The sequence below is a fragment of the Stegodyphus dumicola genome, chromosome 4, assembly GCF_044657685.1.
Source record: "Stegodyphus dumicola isolate Sdum_Otavi_A_Nest chromosome 4, ASM4465768v1".
Lineage (NCBI taxonomy): Eukaryota > Metazoa > Arthropoda > Arachnida > Araneae > Eresidae > Stegodyphus > Stegodyphus dumicola.
This window is the reverse complement of record NC_140771.1, coordinates 117,017,223-117,039,232: the sequence shown is the minus strand read 5'-3', so window position 1 is coordinate 117,039,232 and position 22,010 is coordinate 117,017,223. Positions and strand designations below refer to the sequence as shown.

The 22,010-nt window shown below is 33.7% G+C and overlaps 1 protein-coding gene across 4 annotated transcripts in view; it reads right to left on the bottom strand.

The window, feature by feature from the left end:
• The window catches only part of shop (sulfite oxidase), a 119,023-nt gene extending 99,850 nt beyond the window's left edge, over window positions 1–19,173 (bottom strand). Inside the window, exons 1-2 of one of the 4 annotated variants that reach the window (XM_035375854.2) lie at window positions 18,515–19,172; window positions 18,220–18,325 (exon numbers count right to left, since the gene is read on the bottom strand). In XM_035375854.2, the coding sequence (XP_035231745.2) occupies window positions 18,220–18,308 (89 nt within the window). In that variant the 5' untranslated portion in view covers window positions 18,309–18,325; window positions 18,515–19,172. Of the gene's footprint in view, window positions 1–18,219; window positions 18,326–18,514 lie in introns of all 4 variants that reach the window. The other 3 variants (XM_035375855.2, XM_035375853.2, XM_035375856.2) reach the window with 3 other exon arrangements.
• Between the last annotated feature and the right edge of the window lie 2,837 nt (window positions 19,174–22,010).

Below are 22,010 nucleotides of genomic sequence, written 5' to 3'. Positions count from 1 at the left end.
TTTATTTGGCTTATAATTCCTTACTAAATGTAGTATTATCTCGATATACTCCGTCTTTGATATGATTTAAATCAAGTTTCTCGTCATTATAATTCGCTTCCAATAGTGAAGAAAGTGACACAGAGGTTATTGAAAATGAAAAAATTTTGATTGAAAAATTAGTCGGTATTTTCGAAACAGCAATTATAGGACTTAAACAGTGGAACTTTGTAACTGAAGAAGAAATTATGTCTGTTTAATAGAATTAAAGAGAAAGTATTATCGCATGAAACGAAGCAACTTAAACAACTTACATTGAAAGAAATGTTTAATAAAGTAAACAAATAAATATTAAGCTTTTTCTTTTTGTAAATTTTGACATCCTTTAGATCATATTTGTTCTTTATTTCATAAATTACGGTTTCATATTTTTAATTTTATAATTTCTGCATGCCATCTTACCAGATTTAAACTGATGATCTATAATCCAGAAAAATCGATAATGCGGAATCGCCGAAGTCCCAATGAGTCCGGATTAATGACTTTTGACTGTACTATTAAAAGGAGCACTACAGCAACTGTATTTCAATTAAAGCCAAATGCAATTTACTAAAGCCTTCGATTTTCACTTCAAGATCTCAGCTTTAAATGACTACAGAAAGAGAAAACATCTAACTCCTAATTTCATGAATTCATTCAGGTTGGAAGTGCCCTACAATAGATTCTTTTGGACACCTGCAATGGATACAATCCACCTCAATATTTACTCCCTCAAGCATTTAATCCACATGGTTGACCACTGTTTGAAAAGCTAGGATAAATGTTCAAATTAGTGGCCTCAAAAGACAAGAACATTGCACAAGTATATTTTAGGTTTCTTCATAAAGAACTGCGTGCACATTATATGGCAAATACAGTCAAAAGTTGTTAATCCGGACTCGTCGGGACTTCGGCGATTACGGATTATCGATTTTTCCGGATTATAGATCATCAGTTTAAATCGCGTAAGATGGCATGCAGAAATTTTAAAATTAAAAATATGAAACTGTAATTTATGAAATAAAGAACAATTATGATCTAATAGGTATCAAAATTTACAAAAAAAAAAAAAAAAAGCTTAACATTTGTTTACTTTATTAAACATTTCTTTCAATGTAAGTTGTTTAAGTTGCTTCGTTTTATGTGATAATACTTTCTCTTTAATTCTATAAACAGACATAATTTTTTGTTCAGTTACAAAGTTCAGTTTTTGTTCAAGTCGCATTAATTTCTGTGCCGAGAATACCGACTAACTTGTCAATCGAAATTTTTTCGTTTTCACTAACCTCTCTGTCACATTCTTCATGTCTTTATCCATTTTTTGCAGAAATTCCACTTTTTGTTTGATGGACATCGAAACATACTTTCGTTTTGTACGATTCTTTGGGAGCTCCAGAATCGGAAATTCTATTTGACATAATCGAAAGTTCAAGTTTACTTTTATAGTATTGCTCTTACAGTCTGCAAAAAATAATAAGCCGGATCCAATTCGAAAATTAAGGAACAATGCAATCGTCAACATTAACTGAAATAGATAATTAGATAATTTTAGCTTATACCATCCGTTATACATAAAACGCGCACACGAAAACGTATTCTGCGCTTGCCCACATGCAAATGCGCAGTTGTAAGAGGTCTTACGCGCACGCGTAAACGCCTATGCGCATGTGTCAACGCAGCGCATGCGCAGAAAGGTTTTAGCTTTGAGGTCCAGATTATAGATCATTCCGGATTATGGGTGTCCGAATTAACGACTTTTGACTGTATACCTAAAAATTGAAAAATGTAGCTTGAAATTATAGATGCATGTTATACATTGAAAAATGTGGTACATAAAAATACTTACTTTCACAGCCTTTTAATTAAGAACGCAATTAACAGTTAATTGTCTGGAATTGTTCTACAAAAACTTTTTTTTTAACTGTTCATAATGGTTCTGTATATTACTTGACCGATGCTTTACTCCTTCCATATTTTCATACTCATAGGCCATTTGTAAAAAATTCACCGATTTTTCATCTTCTTCAGAAAAGTTTATCACATGATCTACTTTGATTTATTTTAGAAAGCAACAGGCAGATATCTTCTTCTATCTGCAGTTTGAAGTTTTCCATCAATATCCATCCAAGTGTATCACATTTAAAGTTTATTGGACACATTTATAATTCTTCATAGTCTTTTTTTTTTTATTACTTATTAAAAGTGTGACATACTTAAAAATGCTATTTTTTTTTTTTTTTTTTCTTTTTGAAGATAGAGATCCAAGATTTTAATATTGCCTTAAATTAAAAAATCAAAATACAGCCAAAAGACGTTAATCCGGACTCGTCGGGACTTCGGCGATTCCGGATTATAGATCATCAGTTTAAATCTGGTACGATGGCATGCAGAAATTATAAAATTAAAAATATGAAAACATAATTTATGGAACAAAGAAGAATTATGGGTTAATCTTTGGATTATGGTAACTTGGCGATTTTTTGGCGAAAATTTGGCAACCAACTCTGCTACAGCAACCCTCTACTTTTTTTTTTCGCTGCCATTTTGTCTTCATGAAGTAAAGACATGTTTCTTTTCTTTTTATTTACTCAACACTTTTTCCAACAATCTGCTAGCCAAATTACACTTATGCTAGAAATTTTATGGAACAAAACTGCTTAATCATGACAAATATTAACTGCAAAATTGGGGAAAAGTGCAGAATCGCAAACTCCTTGCCGCATTTTTCAGAATCGCACATAGACAGTAACCATGTACACGTTGACTTATTTTAACTTAAAAAAACATCCCAGAATTGCACAAAAATGGCATTGCGCACAATCTTCAATATATCCATGTAAACTGCTTTTTTCTCATAAATTATAAAAATTTCACGAAAATGCATGAAAATTTTGTGAATCTCTAAATTCGGTAAAAAGGACATATATGAAATTACCTGATCACGGAAAAGTATATACCCTTTCCAACGATGAACATTTGCACGTATAAAATAAATAAAATATTCAAAAACTTTTCTCTCTAAATTATCTATTATAAACATCACCTGCCAATTTATAACGCAAACATTAAAAATGGTTCCAAATACTTTTAGTGTCAAATATTTAAATTCTTTCCATGCACATTTACTTCTACTCAAATGTATTCCAAAATACTACAAATATATAACTCACAAAATCACGATCATTAAATTAAAATATAATTAAATTAAAAAAACACTATTTAAAATATAAATAAGCACATACATTAAATTAATAAAAATTAGAATACAATCCTAATTACTTTAAACTAAATCATTGCTAATAACAATTTTCCAATAATACCATATTAATTTATTTACCCCTTACATTTAGAACAATGCATAAAAATAATATCCTCAAATGATTAAAAATACTAACTTACCTAATCTTCTTCAGAATCTTCATTACGTGGCACGCACACTTCCCTACAGAAAGAGTTCCAGTCGGCTGCAGTACTACTGCTAATTTCTAAATCCGAAATCCAGTAGTCAACTGGCAGTCTATTCACCCAGTAATAAGAAATTAATAAAATTTCACCCATACTCAAACTACTTTCAGCAAACCACGTACCCTTCCTTACACTCCGTTTCACAAAATGTCCAGTTTCACCAGATTTCTTGCACCGCCATTCAAACATATCTGTAATATTCTTCCTTTCACACAATCTCATTTCATTCCCACATGTTGGACATTCATACTTATCCGCAATTAATCCTACATATTCAACCAATTCTTTTGGATTATCAGATAAACGCAATAAAGATTTAGAATTCACTTTAGATAGCGTCATGCCATCCAAAAATTAATCAACACTCTTTCACACAACACACAATGAAGCTTAATACAAAATACTATAGTACTGCAGATATTTTTCCAAATTCGCCCCCCCCTTTTCCGATTAAAGAACTGTAATTCGTCCATAAATGTCACATGACTTAACTCATGATCTCTCATTTCCCTCACACAAAATAATGCGTAATCGGAACTGAGTACTTCTCACATTATTCCCAAAGTCCTAGGCAGTAACCTTTATCGCCTACCAAAATGTCGCCAAACTACCTGTTACCATATTCCAAAGATTAGCCGAATTATGATCTAAAAAGTATCAAAACTTACAAAAAAAAGCTTAATATTTATTTGTTTACTTTATTAAACATTTCTTTCAATGTAAGTTGTTTAAGTTGCTTCGTTTTATGTGATAATACAGTCAAAAGTCGTTAATCCGGACTCGTCGGGACTTCAGCGATTCCGGATTATAGATCATCAGCTTAAATCTCGTAAGATGGCATGCAGAAATTCTAAAATTAAAAATATGAAACCGTAATTTATGAAATAAAGAACAATTATGATTTAAAGGGTATCAAAATTTACAAAAAAAAAGCTTAATATTTATTTGTTTACTTTATTAAACATTTCTCTCAATGTAAGTTGTTTAAGTTGCTTCGTTTTATGTGATAATACTTTCTCTTTAATTCTATAAAAAGACAAAATTTCTTGTTTCGTTACAAAGTTCCGCTGTTCAAGTCCAGTTAATTGCTATGCCCAGAATACCGACTAACTTGTCAATCGAAATTTTTTCGTTTTCACTAACCTCTCTGTCATATTCTTCATGTCTTTATCCATTTTTTGCAGCAATTCCACTTTTTGTTTGTTGGACATTGAAACATACTTTCGTTTTGTAGATCCTTTGGAAGTTCCAGCATCGGAAATTCTATTTGACATAATCGAAAGTTCAAGTTTACTTTTATAAAATTGCTCTTACAGTCTGCAAAAAATAATAAGCGGGATCCAATTCGAAGATTAAGGAACAACGCAATCATTAACATTAACTGAAATAGATAATTAGATAATTTTAGCTTACACCGTCTGTTATACATTAAACGCGCAGGCGAAAACGTATTCTGCCCTTGCGCACATGCATATGCGCAGTAGTCAAGGTCTTACTCGCATGCACAGAAAGTTTTTAGCTTTGAGGTCCGGATTATGGGTGTCCGAATTAACGACTTTTGACTGTACTTTCTCCTTAATTCTATAAACAGACATAATTTCTTGTTCAGTTACAAAGTTTCGCTGTTCAAGTCCTATAATTGCTGTGTCGAGAATGCCGACTAATTTGTCAATCGAAATTTTTTCGTTTTCAATAGCCTCTGTGTCACTTTCTTCACTATTGGAAGCAAATTTTAATGATGAGGAATTTGATTTAAATCATATTAAAGATGGAATACATCCAGATGAAATACTACATTTAGTAAGGAATTATAAGCCAAATAAAATGAAAACATCTGCCCTGAAGATAAGGATAGTGCTGACAGATCAACTTCCAATTCATTGCGCGACTCGTCGTTTCCCTCCCCCCACAGAGCAGCGTGAAATTGATAAACAGATTTCGGAATGGTTAGGTCGTTTTTTGGAGCAATTCCACTTTTGTTTAATGGACTTCGAAATATACTTTCGCTTTGTAGTTCCTTTACGTATTAGTAAATATATATCAGAAATTCTATTTGACATAATTGAAAGTTCAAGCTTACTTTTATAAAATTGCTCTAACAGTCTGCAAAAAATAATAAGCTGGATTTAATTCGAAGATTAAAGAACAACGCAATCTGCAACATTAACTGAATTAGATAATTTTAGCTTAGATTATACCGTCCATCATACATTAAATGTGCATGCATAAACGTAATTTGCGCATGCGCACACGCATATTCGCAACCGTAAAGGTCTTACACGCATGCGTCGATTGCGCAGAAAGTTTGTAGCTTTGAGGTCCGGATTATAGATCATTCCAGATTATGGGTGTCCAAATTAACGACTTTTGACTGTAGTTGGCAACTTTATCTTTCACTTGGCAACACAGTTCTGTCATTTAGCGATGTCTTTGCTCTATTTTTAAATTCATTTCTGATTTTATCTTTTATTTAGAAACATAACTTATGTTTAAAAATCTCATTCTATAATATTTTAATCACCGTTTATTGTTATTGTGATTCGCAGGTTGGTGAATATCACCAACCTCACGATATTAATAATAATAATAACTGTACTGTTTAATCATAACTACTGTATAATCATAATAATAATAAAATAAAAGCAATACAACTCCAGTATGAAACACATAATGCATAAACTTTGTAGGGTTTATATTTATTTTAACTAACATTTATTTTAAGTTTAAACTATCTTTCCTGTCAAGCCTTACTTTCCCCTGGAACTGCCAATGCCAGAATATGTAAATTTTATTAGAACGTGCAAGGATTCAAATTATCAGCGGAAGTATTCTGATTTAAATAGAAGGAAACGAGTTCGGTGTGAGATTCTTACTTCACGAGCGCGGAGTTAGTTAGCGAGAAATTGAAGAACCCCGCGTTTCGGCCTATGTGCTTGGTGGGAAGTAGTGTTAATCGTTCAAGTGAGCTTCAAGTCTGCTGAATTAGCAGCGGTGTTGTAAAACGCGGTGAGTTAGTTATTTTAGAGAGCCTCGTAGTTAGAGTCTTGTCTTTAAGTTCTTTTCAGATTATTATTTTTATTTGACTGCCGAGTTGGCACAGTCTGTGAGCGTCAAGAGCACGCAATTGTAATTTATTACATTGAATAAAAAGGGACTTAAACCCTTTACAAGACTCTGTGTTTTGTCCAGTTGTCACAGTCACCCCTTGGTTGCGTGCAAGTTGGAGGCGCGCAACATTACATTGGCGCCCGAACACTTATCGAACTGAAATGGCCAAAAATTGGATGGAAGCCGCTGGACAACACCAAGAAATGACAACTCAGTTGGAAGGATTTGGATACCTGGTCCAGACTTTGAGATCGTCAATCAAGCCAAATGTCCATTTCGATGGAAAAAATTTGGTGTCAGTATTTCTAGAAGGTCTAGAAAACCACTTTCAGCTCTACCCTGTTCCTGAGAGACAAAAAGTTGCCATCGCCACATCAGCACTAAGAGGACAGGCCGCGGTATGGTGGAAAAATATAGGTAAATTTTTATTAGGGGAATTTGGAAGCCAGACGTATACATTTGAAAATTTCAAAAAATCGTTAGTAAAGGCCTTCCCCATAGTGAAAGATCGCGCACGGCTGGAAGCCGAGCTATATAGTTTTTATCAACGGGATACAGCAGAATTGACGGACTTTATTCTACGAAAAATCAAGCTAACGGATATGCTGTATGGAAAGAAACCCGATGCGGAGATTATTGAAATAATATTACCAAGATTGTTACCCGCTGTTCAAGACTACTTTGAAATTAGAAACCCAAGCACATTGCAGGAACTCTTCGAATTGGCGGTGAAGTTTCAAAATCGCAGAATAGCGGAAAAAGCGAGATGGGAAACATATTCTCAAAGTACCCGAAGGAAATCTTCAAAGGAGGAAACCAGAAATGGAAATCGCTCTTATGGGGGAAAAAGCTATCAAGCTAACGCATCGAAACTCGAAGGTCAAGGCCCAAAAAGAAAATTTGAAAATAAACATCCGCGTACCCAGAAGACACAGATTGAAAGGAAAGCTTTAAACGAGTAGAGGGGCCTGTGAAAGGGAGGGTCCAGACCCCGGAAGTTTTAAAAAAATCCTCAAATAGACATTTAAATACGGTCATCGTAAAAAACTCACAGCTACCAATTATACAAGTCCTGGTTGGCGATGTACCAGTAGAAGCCCTCATCGATACAGGAGCAGAAGGAAATTTTATGAGTGAAAATTTCTTGAAAAAGAATTTTTATAGGGTACGACTACTTAAAACCAAAAATACGGAAATTATAGCGGCGCAAGGAAAAACATGTCACTGCATCGGGAAATTATCATTAAACTTACAGGTAAAAGAGGAAAGTCTCAAAGTATTAATTTTTGTGGTGAAAGATCTGCAACATTCTCTTATTTTAGGTATGGAGTTTTTAAGGGCCGCGAGGGCCAAATTAAATTTTCAAGATAGTTCCGTGGTGTTGGAGATGGACCAGAGGGTGGTGGAACCTGTGGAGACACCTCAAGTGGACCTTAGCCATCTGAATGACCATGAAAGGAAAGCAATACAGAAAGTGGTGAGTAATTTTTCTCATTTATTTTCAGAAAAACCAGGAAACTGCCAAATAGTGACGCACAAGATTTAATTAAATGCCGAAAAACCTTGTAGGACTAACCTTACCGCTATGACAAACAAAAAGACGTAATCATCGAAGAACATATTCAGGAGATGTTAAAGAATAAAATAATAACGCCCATAAATAGTGAGTACGCGAGTCCAGTCGTACTATGTAGGAAAAAGAACGAGTTTCCTCCTTCGGATAAAAGGGCTTGGAGGTTTGCTATTGATTACAGAAAACTAAATAGTATTACCAAATTTCCAGTTTACCCTTTGCCGATTATAGACGAGATCATTAGACAGATCAAATCGACAAGATATATGTCTACTTTGGACTTAACGTCTGGCTACTATCAAATAGCTATGAGACCCGAAGATATACATAAAACCGCGTTTATAACAAAATCGGGCACTTATGCATTTTTACGCATGCCCTTTGGGTTGTGTGGGGCCCCATCAATATTCCAGAGAGCTATGGACATTGTTCTAAAGCCTGTCCTAGGAAAATCAACTTTAATTTATCTAGATGATATAATTATAACGAGTAGTACGTTGGAACAACATATGAATGATCTAGAACAAGTTTTTAAATTATTAAAAGAGGCCGGTCTTACAATTAACGCCTCAAAATGCAAGTTCGCAACTAAAGAACTTAAATATCTCGGTTATAAAATTTCGCAAAAGGGTATAGAAACGCAAGATTCAAAAATAAAAGCTATTAAGAATTTCCCACCGCCCAACACCGCCAAGAAATTTTCTTCTTTCCTTGGATTATGTTCTTACTATCGATCTTTCATAAAAGATTTCGCTAATATTGTTGAACCACTCTTAGTAATCAAAAGAAAAAGGGCTAAATTTACGTGGACAGCGGAAGCTAACACAGCTTTTGAAAGATTAAAAGAAGCGCTTATTAATGCCCCTGTTTTAAAATTCCCGGAGGGGGACGAAAACCTGGAAATTGCAGCAGATGCGTCAGACTATGCGGTGGGTGCGGTTCTTATGCAAAATAACCATCCGCTGGCATTTTTTAGTAAAACATTGAATCAGACACAAAGGAATTACACAGCTACAGAAAGAGAAACATTAGCCGTATTAATGGCTGTACACAAATTTCGAGTTTATTTCGGCAAATCACCAGTAACAGTCTTTTCGGATCATGCGGCTGTTGGTAGACTTTACTCGGGGAAAAACCTAACGCCCAGGTTAATAAGATGGGCTTTAAAACTCCAAGAATATAATATCACAATAAAATATAAACCGGGTAAGGAAAACAATGTAGCTGACGCACTTTCTCGTATAAAACTGGACGATGAAGGAAATGAATTTAAATGCGCTGTGTTGACTTCAAAAATTTTAGATTCTAGAGATACGGTTATTACTGAACTGAAAGCTGATCCTGAATTTGGAAATATCTATGCTTATTTGAAAGACCCCGAAAGCTTTGAGCACACAGATGTCGATGCGATAAGAAATAGAGCAAAAAACTATGAAATAATAGATAATTTATTATTCTATACGAAAACAACAAACGAAAATCTTGAGTATAAGCCAGTCATCCCAGCCTCGCTTCGATTAAGCATTTTGAAGGAGTTGCACGAAGCAAAAATAGCGGGCCACCTAGGGGTCACAAAGACTTTAAAAAGGGTACGCGAGGCGGTATATTTCCCGCAATTATACAAAATAGTAACGGCGTATGTCAGGTCCTGCAATCAATGTCAGTTAATAAATGATATTAATTACAGCCCGGCCGGGTACTTAAATAGCATTCGCGCTACATTTCCGAATGAAATTTTTGGCGTAGATCTTCTTGGTCCCTTCCCCCAGAGCGAGTTAAATAAAAATCGTTTTCTTTTAGTAATAGTAGATCATTTTTCAAAATGGACAGAAATTGTTCCACTTAAACGCGCGTCAGCCAAAACAGTCGCAGATGCATTCTTACACAGATACATTTTAAAATACGGTGCACCGATAAAAGTCATTAGCGATAACGGAAAACAATTTATTAGTCAAATATTTGAAAACATATGCACTGGACTTGGCATACGCCATATCAAAATGGTTCCGTATAGACCACAGGCTAACATAGCAGAAAGAGTTAATAAAAACATAGTAAAAATAATTCGCAGTTACGTGAGCACACATCGCAAGCGCTGGGATGGCTAGATGCACCGGGTAAAGAAACCGTAGTAAAGAGAAAAACACCACCTACAAAGGATAGCAGGAGAAATTACACATCAAGGAGAACGCGCACACGGCCACAGAGTCAGGTGCCAGCAAGGCCGCCGTTCCGGAAACTGAAACGGCAACAGGAGGCACAAAAATACGAGGAACAGAAGAAATTCAAGAAGGACTCCAGACCGGAGGACGTCAAGACCAGCCGTCCCAGGGAGAAACGGAAATGCCAATAACCAGGCGATTACTCCGCCAAGAGGCCAGCATGTAGAGGACGCAAAAGAAAAAGTCAGGTGGACGACACTCGGAGGGCAGTAAGGAGAAGATTAACATCCATGAAACCTCTAACTTGGGACCAATTCTGCCAAAAACGAATGACGGAGTTTCAAGCATCGAAAACTCAAAGATAAGTTAAAACCTTCTATAATTTTTTTTTCTCTTTTGTTCCGAAATGTTATGCATAAGTACGAAGTTCTATGTTTTGACGAAAGTCAATATGTCTCGGTTGAGACTTAGTTTTGTTTTACTTTATTTAGCTAAGGCAAAAGTATTATTTTCTTTAAGTGTAAAAGCTAAAAACAAGCATTTTCTGTTGGTCGAAAGACTAATTCTGTTATGTTAAAGCCAAAATTTGGCCGAAGATAAAAATAACTTCGTATTCTTGTATTAATAAGAATTTTAGTTTCAGTGCCGCCAGCTTGGCAAAGATTGATTAAAGTAAAAATTTATTTTCTCTTATTCATTTTATGGTAAATTGTAAAAATCATATGTATTAAAATTTTGTAAATGTACGTAAATACTTGAATGTTATGTAAAAGTAGAATTTAGTCTAGAAGCATAAAATTGTAGATGCTAAAAGTGAATGCTTAAAAGCAATGAAGTCAAAATTTAAGTATTAAACTGTAAAGTCATGCTTTAGAGCGAAAGCCTGCATGTTTAAAGATGAATGAGGGGGAAGGTAGAATGAATGTGTTTTGTAGGGTTCTCCACCTACATTTGAATTTTTAAGAATATTAAAGTAGCTCATTGAGTTGTAGAATGTCGAGTAAGGTGTGTCTATTTGGTCGTTGAATTCTAACAAATCATGGTGGTTAGGGGAAGTGTTGTAAGACTAAAACACGAATATTCCCGTTTGACACCACACACGGTGGAGAGCCAGGGTAAAGTTAAATTAATGCTTGAAAAATTGAATGAATGTGAATTAAGCAATAACTAAGAAAAACGAATCGTTTAAAAACAAAAATTGTGTCAAGAAAGTGTAAATTATAATGTATGTAGAAAGATACTGATACTTATTCCTTCCAGATGCTGGAAGGAAAGACCAAGATTGATTGATGAAGTCCAGGAAAAGTTGCTGTAAGAAGAGAGCTTTATAACGATCAACAAAATTTTAGATACAATTTGTTACATAAGATTTTTTTTTTTTTTTTTGTGTGTGTAAATGAGGTTCTTGCCAGTTAGTTCAGAATTAGAGAAACTTACAACATGTCGTTTGTAGGACCTGCTTCCAAGTTTTCCAAATTCTGGCAGCGGCAAATGTAGGGTTTATATTTATTTTAACTAACATTTATTTTAAGTTTAAACTATCTTTCCTGTCAAGCCTTACTTTCCCCTGGAACTGCCAATGCCAGAATATGTAAATTTTATTAGAACGCGCAAGGATTCAAATTATCAGCGGAAGTATTCTGATTTAAATAGAAGGAAACGAGTTCAGTGTGAGATTCTTACTTCACGAGCGCGGAGGTAGTTAGCGAGAAATTGAAGAACCCCATGTTTCGGCCTATGTGCTTGGTGGGAAGTAGTGTTAATCGTTCAAGTGAGCTTCAAGTCTGCTGAATTAGCAGCGGTGTTGTAAAACGCGGTGAGTTAGTTATTTTAGAGAGCCTCGTAGTTAGAGTCTTGTCTTTAAGTTCTTTTCAGATTATTATTTTTATTTGACTGCCGAGTTGGCACAGTCTGTGAGCGTCAAGAGCACGCAATTGTAATTTATTACGTTGAATAAAAAGGGACTTAAACCCTTTACAAGACTCTGTGTTTTATCCAGTTGTCACAGTCACATTTTGGTTGCGTGCAAGTTGGAGGCGTGCAACGTTACAACTTAATTAGCAATTACAGGACTGATTTAAGCAGAACTTAATTTCTAAAACAGGGTTCGTACACATTTCCTTACATGAAAATTAAGGACTTTTAAGGACCATCAAAGAAAAAATTAAGGACCTATCAGCAAACAAAAAAATAAATAGAATAAAGCAATTATCCATACAACCGACTTCGTGCTTGTAATTTCACTTTAAGAAACTAACAGAAGTGTGTATTATGCACTATTATTAAATTTAATTTAATACTTACCATAAAACAATTTTGAAAATTAAACTAACTCCCTACAAGTTATGAAGTAGTAACATAAAATTAGAAACATAATTTCTTGAAAAACATGTATAAGTGTATTTTACACTAATAACAATCACTATTTTAGAGATTTACATGATTATTATTTAACTTATTTGATATTTATTTAAACACAGTCAACTACTATTATAATCACAATGTAAGAATATTTTGCAGATTAAAATAACTGATTTGTAAACATACAATTTATTTCCTTGGGTTTTTGAAAGATACTAGGATAATAAACTGTACAATAAAAGATACAAAACATTTGTGCTTTTTTTAAATCTGAAATCTTTTCTGCTATTTTAACATCTAATTTATTTATGTCTATTACCTTTTCTTTAACTATTCTTCTGAGTTCATTTGCTTTGATAAACAAATCAATGTTCCTGCTGGTCTCAGCTTCATCTGCTAAAGCATCTACTTCTTCATTAATATCTTTAACGTCCCTCTGAAGAAATCTTTCCTTCTGCTTCATGTAATCAATTTCTTCCTCAATAATATTTCTTTTCCTCTTTGAATTTTCAGATTTAGTTAATTAATTTCGATATTAAGAACACCTCCAGAAAATTTTATGTAATCAAATACTGCGCGTTGAAAAATGTATGATGAGTCACTTAAATTTTCAATTTCATTTGCTTTATTTACAGAGAAGCCCCTTTCCACAGAGGCCTGTTCATGTGACAAGAGAAGAATACTTGTCACAGTGAATACTTGAATAGTGAAAATATACACTTTTTACTATATATATATATATATAATTTATTTCCTAAACAATATTGATTAATTGATTATATTATCTCCTAAGTTTAATTAAAGTAGAATTATTTTAAAAGAGTGAATCCATACTGGTAAGTTATATTTTGAAAGATGTATATATATACAGTACAAAGTCCGAGATCCGGACATCCAATATCTGGAATGATCTAAAATCCGGACCTCAAAGCCACCACCAACCAATTTTTTAGGTCTTTTTTGGAGGGAAGGGGTATGCTTTACGCATGCGCATTAGATTTTTTTTCCTCATCATAAAAAAACATGTCGGAAATCCCGATTCTTAATCTCAGTTTGGCGCTAAATAAAATATCTCATTATTGAAGAAATAATTATTTTAGCATAAATTTGTGTGATTAGTAACTTGACTCCATTGCTGCGTATCTGCTTGGCATAATCTCAAACCGAAACATTTATTAATTTTACACCAATATTTTATATCCTTGATGCCGAAATCGCGAATCATTATTTATTGTATTTTGTTTTCATCACCGCATGTTTATCAACAGATGACAACTTGAGTGATGAATCATGCAGCGACGCCAAATAACAGAGTATATCCGATTACAGATTTAAGTTTAATGCGCTAAAATGTTGACAAGGGGAGATTTAGCAGAAATTTCTTTCCTTATGCTAAAAATAGATTTTGTTAATGATACTCATAGGACAAACGATTATATTTAGTGCTATTTGAATTAAGAATAACTGATTTGTTATTCACATAAAGCTAGAACCAGCTCCAGAGCTCGCATGGCCGCACCAGGCGGCAGAATTTAGCGAAGTTAAACAGAAGTTTCTCATTGCGATGACAATGTCCAATCATCAATCAATTAACGGAGGGCGAAATCTGTAGTATGGTTCTAAATCCAGAAAATACAGCTACCGATAGTGAAGAAAGTAACAGAGAGGTTACTGAACGAGAAAAAATTTTGATTGACAAGTTATTCGGAATTCTCGACACAGCAATTACAGGACTTGAACAATGGAACTTAATAACTGAACAAGAAATTATATTATTATAGTATTAGTCTACCGTATTAGCAGAGAAAACAAATCAAACAACTCACATTGAAAGAAATGTTTAATAAAGTAAACATATAAATATTAAGCTCTTTTCTTTTGTAAATTTTGATACCCTTTAAATCATAAATGCTTCATTATTTCATAAATCACGATTTCATATTTTCAATTTTATAATTTCTACGTGCCATCTTAGTAGATTTAAAATGATCTAATATCCGGAAAAATCTCAAATCTGGGATCGCCGAAGTCCCGATGAGTCCAGACCTCGGTCTTTGTACTGTATAAATATCTTATATATATAATACGGAATGTATATTTTCAGTTAAACTTCTACCCAATAACTTTAGTAATTCATGAAATTTAATTTTGTGTCTAGTTAATTCAGGAAAATTAGTTTCAATTAGTTGTTTTCAGCTTTAAAAATATTACAAAATTTTTAATTAGTTATTTTCAACTAATAATTGTATCGCTATTAGCAAAAATTATGCATTACTATCAACAACATAGGTTTAAACCAAATACTTAATTGTCTATTGAAGCTTCAAAACGTATTTCCGAACTTCACTTTTTCTTGGCTAGCGTTACCGAATTTGCCCTTGGCGACCTAAAATCGAAATGAAGCCAACAGATTTCCCGCGAAATCGATAACAGACCCTCTGCAGAAATAAACTCATAATCCTGATATCCCATATATATTACTATATGTGCAAAAGAGAATAAACTCCGTAGAAGGTGATAAAAAATTAATTTATGGCTTAACTGAAACAAACACAGAAATTAAGCTAAGCAAAACCGTGTAAAAACAAACTGAAATGATAAAACAAAACTTAATTTTTATGTGAATTTTCAGCGCTGACTCTCCCATTCCAGAAATTTCAATTTGTTTCAGACAATGACCACATTTAAGGATTGCCATCCATCAATATCCAGTCTTTGCAGTCAGCTTGATGAAGTCACAGTTTATTGAAAATGCACTTTTCAGGCATCTCGTTCCTATTGGCGTCGGAAGGGTTGTGGGCTTCCAGGTTGGGACTGCTCTAATTTTGGCAAATATTTTCAGAATCCCTCCCCCCTATTTTTTTTCTCGAGCACCTTCATCATCACTTTCGCCTCTTAAAGAACTTCCGGCTTCACGCTTTCGTCACAATCTGCCTAAATTTATGGATAACACCTGTTTCGAAAGATTGGGTGAATAGCCAATCAGACACCGATACTTTCGTTCGGGTAACTAATTTTTTTTTTTTTTTTTTTTTTTTTTATCGTTTGCAACGCAAATCCGCCAACAGATTGGTTAAGAGCCGTGTAATTTTAATTCCATATTCATGAGAAATTGTAATTCACACTTAGAATGGCAATCATTAGAAATGATAAGAAATGTCAAATGAGCAAAATTAAGGACCATTTATTCATTTCGGCCAAAATCAAGGACTTTTAAGGACCAAAAATCATTTTTGAAAAAATTAAGGACTTTTAAGGACCAAAAATCATTTTTGAAAAAATTAAGGACTTTTAAGGACCGTACGAACCCTGTAAAATTAGAAGTGCCAGAGCCCTATGGAAGACTAAGAGGAAGGAAAGACAAAATAAATAAAATAGCTACTAATTAAATAATAATTTTAAATTAATATTATTTAAATTTAATTAATTAAATAATAAATTTTAATTCAAAAAATGTTAAGAGGTAAAGAGAAATCTAATAAATTATTAAATTAATTTTGAATAGGGAAAAAAGTATCGGATCTTGTCTTATTTGGTGCATCGTCTGGAACTACAATTCCACTTAGACACTAAGAAGCGGCTCAGCTTATTTCCGTCTGAGTTTAAGCCCTGATTATGCATATAAAGTACTATCCCAAAGGATGACAGGTACCAGCCTTTTTTTGAAGCACACCAAAGAAAAAAGGTAAACCGATTAAAGTTTCATTACGAAGAATAGTGAGAATTCTAGAAACAGTATGAGGATATGAAAAGAAATTTAACCGAAAAGTGTAGCTTTGAAAATAAATAGGGAAGAGTTCAAGACTTTCTGATTGTGCTGCCCTGTCAATATAATTCTAGCCATCAAGCAGAGATTTTCCCAGACTATTTTTCCTGAATACAGCGTGAGAATAAACATAAGATTTCTCTGTACAAGTGACAGAAGTGGTTCTCCCATTTGGTTACATCATTCAAAAAGTCTAGAGGAGCTCTGCAGTAGGAAGTTGATACCATGGATAGCGTGGAATGTGCATGATCAGGATATCACTCACAGTTCTTTCAGGAATACAAAATTTACCCGCTCTCATAAATTCATTGCATATCCCCATATTATCTATCATATAGAATAAGCCTTTGACATATAATTAGGGGGCTTTTCTTTCCTTAAGTCTCAACCTCTGTGCAAGGCTTGAGTGCGAGGAAAAAATAGGCTTACATTCAGAAGTTAGAATTGGATTTTTAAGACATGTTTACTATTAAAACAAAATTTATGAGCTAAAATTATAGATTACTTCCATAAAAAAAGTGCCCGAGCCCTTTTATTTAGGGCTCCGGCTGAAATTAAAATTTATCTTGAAAATTGAAAAGTACTGGAGCCAGGCTCCACCACAATTTAAGCTCTGGATATATATTGTTGATATTCAGACTTAATATGCTACTCACTCAGATGAAACATGAATGCTAGTAACATAATAGCATCAAGCTGGAAGAGAAAAATACCAATGTAAACTCTGAATGATTTACATTGATGTAAACTTCTCTTTCTGCAAAAATTTTTGTTCTTATAAAGAAGAGGGGTATGTGTCTGATTGCTACTGAAATCAGATAATTAAATTCAAAAAATTGTATTTGCCAAATTTAGTTAGTTTTCAGCCTAATTAAAAAAAATAACATATAAACTTTAAAAATTAAATTCAAGGCTAATCTTTGGAATATGGTAACACGTAGTTTGGTGACATTTTGGTAAGGCGATAAAAGTTACTAGCTAGGACTTTAGCAGTGTACATGGATAAAGTCAAGAGTGTGCGCAATGCCATTTTTGTGCAATTCTGGGATGTTTTTTTAAGCGAAAATAGGTCGACGTGTACATCGATATCGCGTATGTGCAATTCTTAAAAAAGCGGCAAGCTGTGGGCGATTCTGCACTTTCTCCAAAATTTCGCACCTAATCTTCTTCATGATTAAGCACTTTTGTTCCATAAAAGTTCTAGCATAAGCGTAATTCGGCTAGCAGATTGTTGGGAAAAAATGTTGAGTAAAAAAAAAAATGCCTTTATTTCCTAAAAACAATACTAGCAGGTTGCTGTAGCAGGGTTGGTCGCCAAATTTTTGCCAAGTTACCATAATCCGAAGATTAACCAAATTCAACTTAAAATAATTCTAAAGAGATGACCTATATACTTTTACAGATCCACTTCATACTATCTCAAAATATGATGGATGTAAACTCTAGTCAATTTAACACTCCAATAAGCTTTATAATTAAAAAAAAAAAAAGTTATATTGTGTACAAATTTTATAAATGCTCAATTAAATCACTAAAAATTTTGGAACAGCTTGAGTATAGGACCCCACTGGCGATTTTTTTGCTTGCATGGAAAAGCCTGAAAACACAACTTAGAAAGCACGTTTTAACCAGATACCTAATTAAGTCTAAATTAAAGCAAAACTTTTTCATCATATTAATGAAATTCATCATATTAATGAAGTGTTGCAATGTGCACGATATATATAGTCATTATTTTTTTTACAAGAAAAACAATAATTCCTTACTTCTTCTGTAACGGCCTGTAATTCATTGATGCATGTAAATGTACTTTTGCCAGTCTACCTGAAATTCGTAACAAATGTGGCACGTTCATTTTTATTCTTTAGTTCTCTGCAACAAAACCAACAAACAATTATATTGGTTTCGCATGTTTACAAACAGAACTACTATTTAACACAATTCCGCACTATAAATTCAGAACGAATATTTTATTATGGTTTTAAATGATGAACTAGTAAGTTACATAGTTTTAAATGATGAACTAACATACTGAACTAGTAAGTTTAAGCTAATACTCACGTAAATTAATATGAAAAATCAGCGTTCATTCTCAGAAAATCAAATTTTAATAATATATAATAATCCCACCTAGCAGGATTCTTTTCAGGCTTTAAGTATTTCTGCAAAAAGTTCGTAGTAAAACAGAAAGATATTTTGCATAATTTAATATTGGTAGACCATAAGGCAAATTTACATTTTAGAACTGATAAGAACATACGCTATTTAATATAAGTTATTCTATGCATTCAGTAATTAAACTTTCCAAATCGAAATCGTTCCAATAAGCACTTCAATTACTTCGCAACTTCCACCGCACAGCAGACAATGATCAAAACAGAACGTAGTTTGGATGTTTCAAAACCGCAAATTTCGACTGCGCGCCACCTAATAAATAAAGTTAGGATCGGCAGGCAGCCGAATAATGATCGTTCGAGTAGACCTTTGGATCTTGGATCATATCTTTACTGCTGGCTTTAGCTACTAGGAGCTCTTACCAGTATATTATCATTTTACCATAGGCCATAAAGTTAAAAATTTAAGAGGTGTATTTAAAATACACCGCGCCCGAAGGCGAAATCAATAAATGAGAGAACTCATAAAATAAGTTTTGCTAAATTGCATATCATGGCATAGCATGGGTGATTATATACGTAAATGGTGGCGAGAAGCGAAATGAAAGTCTAGGCTTCTGCGTGAATCAAGAAGAGCAGAAACACGTGATCAGCGTCCGGCATTTAGATTGGTCGAGGAGTCAGAGTTCGAAAAATGAAGTTTTTGTAGTTTTTGGCAATAAATAAAGTTCGAACATAGTAAAAGCAACGTCTATTTGTGAATTTAAGAGTCTTATGTCTTTTGAAACACTTGAAAATCTTCTAAACTTGCGATATAATCATTAAATGAATAGGAAACTGTAAAAGGCGAAAATGAGGTCATGTAGCTCACTAGGGCTAATGAGTGAGAGTAAGCACTTGGTGTTACCACGAACTTTGATTTTAAAACACACGATACGAAATAGTAAAAATAAAAAGTAAAAATCTTGGTTAAATAATTAGTAAAACGAAGAATTCATCGATGAAAAATAAAGTCCTAATTTTGCAAAGTTCATTTTTCTTGAATAGTACACTACCACCACTTAGAATTGTGGTGGATCGTTCGAGGTCTTTTCACTACGTTCTCAATAGTAGGGTCATAGTCTGTAAGCGATTTAATAGCTTCATAGGGAGAATTTCTCATATCTTCAAAGAAGTTGTGTGCAGAAATTAGGATTTGGTCGTGAATTGGATTAAAATCCAGGTCTTTGTGAATTTGAGAATTTCGCACGAACCAGGGTGCGTTCACTATGCTACGTAAGATTTTGTTTTGAAGTACATTTAATTTTTGTCTGTCTATTTTTCGGGCAGTAGCCCAGGCTGGAACTGCATAGAGGATTATTGGTCGAATAAGTGAGATGTAGATATTTTTCTTGGTACGGAGGTTTAACTTAGAGTTTCTTCCAATTAATGAGTAGAGAGCAATGAAAGCAGCGTTAGCCTAATATGTTACACATATTGAATATGATCTTTGAAATTTAGGGTTTTGTCAATATAGACACCTAAATATTTACAGGAGTTGGCAACAGGAATATCTTGGTTATTGAGTCGGATATTTATATTCACTGGGATATTTTTTCTGTATCTGCGAAAGAGAACTACGCAGCATTTATCAGTATTTAGTTTGATTTTCCAGTCTTGACAAAATTTGTTAATAATGTTGACTTGGAGCTGAAGTTTTTCTAAAGCATTATTTGGACTTCGTGAACTGGTGAGGATGACTGTGTCGTCGGCATATTTGAGTATATTAGAATGAAAAGGTAGAGGCATATCATTTATGAATATTGTAAAAAGCTTCGGTCCTAAAACACTACCTTGAGCTACTCCACTGTAAATCACTTTTTTTGAAGAGATTGCTTCACCACAGCGCACTTGAAAAGTACGATGTTTAAAATAAGAATGCATAAGCTTAATAAAGCTGTTTGGTAAAAGGAAGTTAGATAGCTTATGAAGGGAGTTTGAACAATTATGTACAGCCAAACGCCAAATGTTTACGGAAAAGTGTACTTTGCTGTGATTGGTTGGAGGGTTATCTTTTTCACGCCAAACTGGACCTGGCGCCAAATACGTAAATCTAGTAAAAATAGAAAACGTATTCCGCCATTTTCGTCGGTGAGTGTTTTTTCTGCACGTGCTAATTCTTAATTTGATTTTGTTATTTGTATTATTTTTATTATGTCTTTGTCTAAGCAAACAGGAAAAATGAAAATACTTATAATCGGAGGGTTAAAATGCGGTTTAGCCCACTGCTTGGCGATTGTTTTTCAATGGGCAATAAACACGCCAACATGGCTAACCCGATGTTTTGAAGCTGTGTTGTTATTCTGTTGCCACTAAATGGTATCGCCCTGTGTTATATTTAAAGAAATTAAATATTGAAAAATCTGCATAAATGTTTCTCGCATTGTGATAAAGCAACGGTACCTAGAGCCATCAAATTTTGAATAACATACGTTTCCAACCTAATATGGGAATCTGGAAGCCCAAACTTGGAATTTTTTTTATTATCTGATTGATATTTTGTAAAACTTGAACGAAATTTTTATTAGCAAACTCAAAGATTTCAAAGCGAGCAACTGCAACACAGTACGGGAAAAAAAAAAAAAAAAAAAAAAAAACATTTTTACGTGCAGAGCGCAAAACTGTATATCAGAAATTCTAAAGATATGCTCATTTTAAAATTATTTTGCGATATTGCTGTTGAACTGAATTTTATAGTTTAAGTGTAAAGAACATTATATGATAAAGAAATGTAACACACAAAACGTTAAAAAAAACGCCCTTTGGGCTTAATGTAAAATCTAAAAAAAGCTTTCATTATTTTTATTTTATTTTATTTATTTTTTTTTTTTTCCTTGTAAATTCTGTTGCGGTTTGAATGTTCTTATGTGGTTTCTTTTTTTAATCGAGTGTTTCCCACCCCCTGTGGGTTTTAGCCTTTTTTCTGCATATATTACGGAAACGGCGTATAAACGTTTGTAAATTTATTTAAAGATGAGGGGGGATCCAAAAGGGTTTCCCCCTGAAATAAATTCATATATAAAACCCCTCAAAAAGAATTTACATTTTTCTTGAAAAGGGTAAGTAAAAAAATTTTTCTTGTATTGTTCGTTTTAAAGTTGCTTATTTTAATATTTTGTATTTCTTTTTGGCTCAATCCTAGAAGATTGGAAAAGCTAACGTCGGGCAATTCTCTGATTTTTTTTTTTTTTTAATTGAAAATAGATCGATATGTACATGGGCAAAGCCAATGCAGTGCGCGATGCCAAGTTTGTGCAATTCTGGGATGTTTTTTTAAGTGAAAATAGATCGATGTGCACATGGGCAAAGCCAATGTGGTGCGCAATGCCGAGGTTGTGCGCGATCCCGAGTTTGTGCAATTCTGGGATTTTTTTAAGTGAAAATAGATCGATGTGCACATGGGC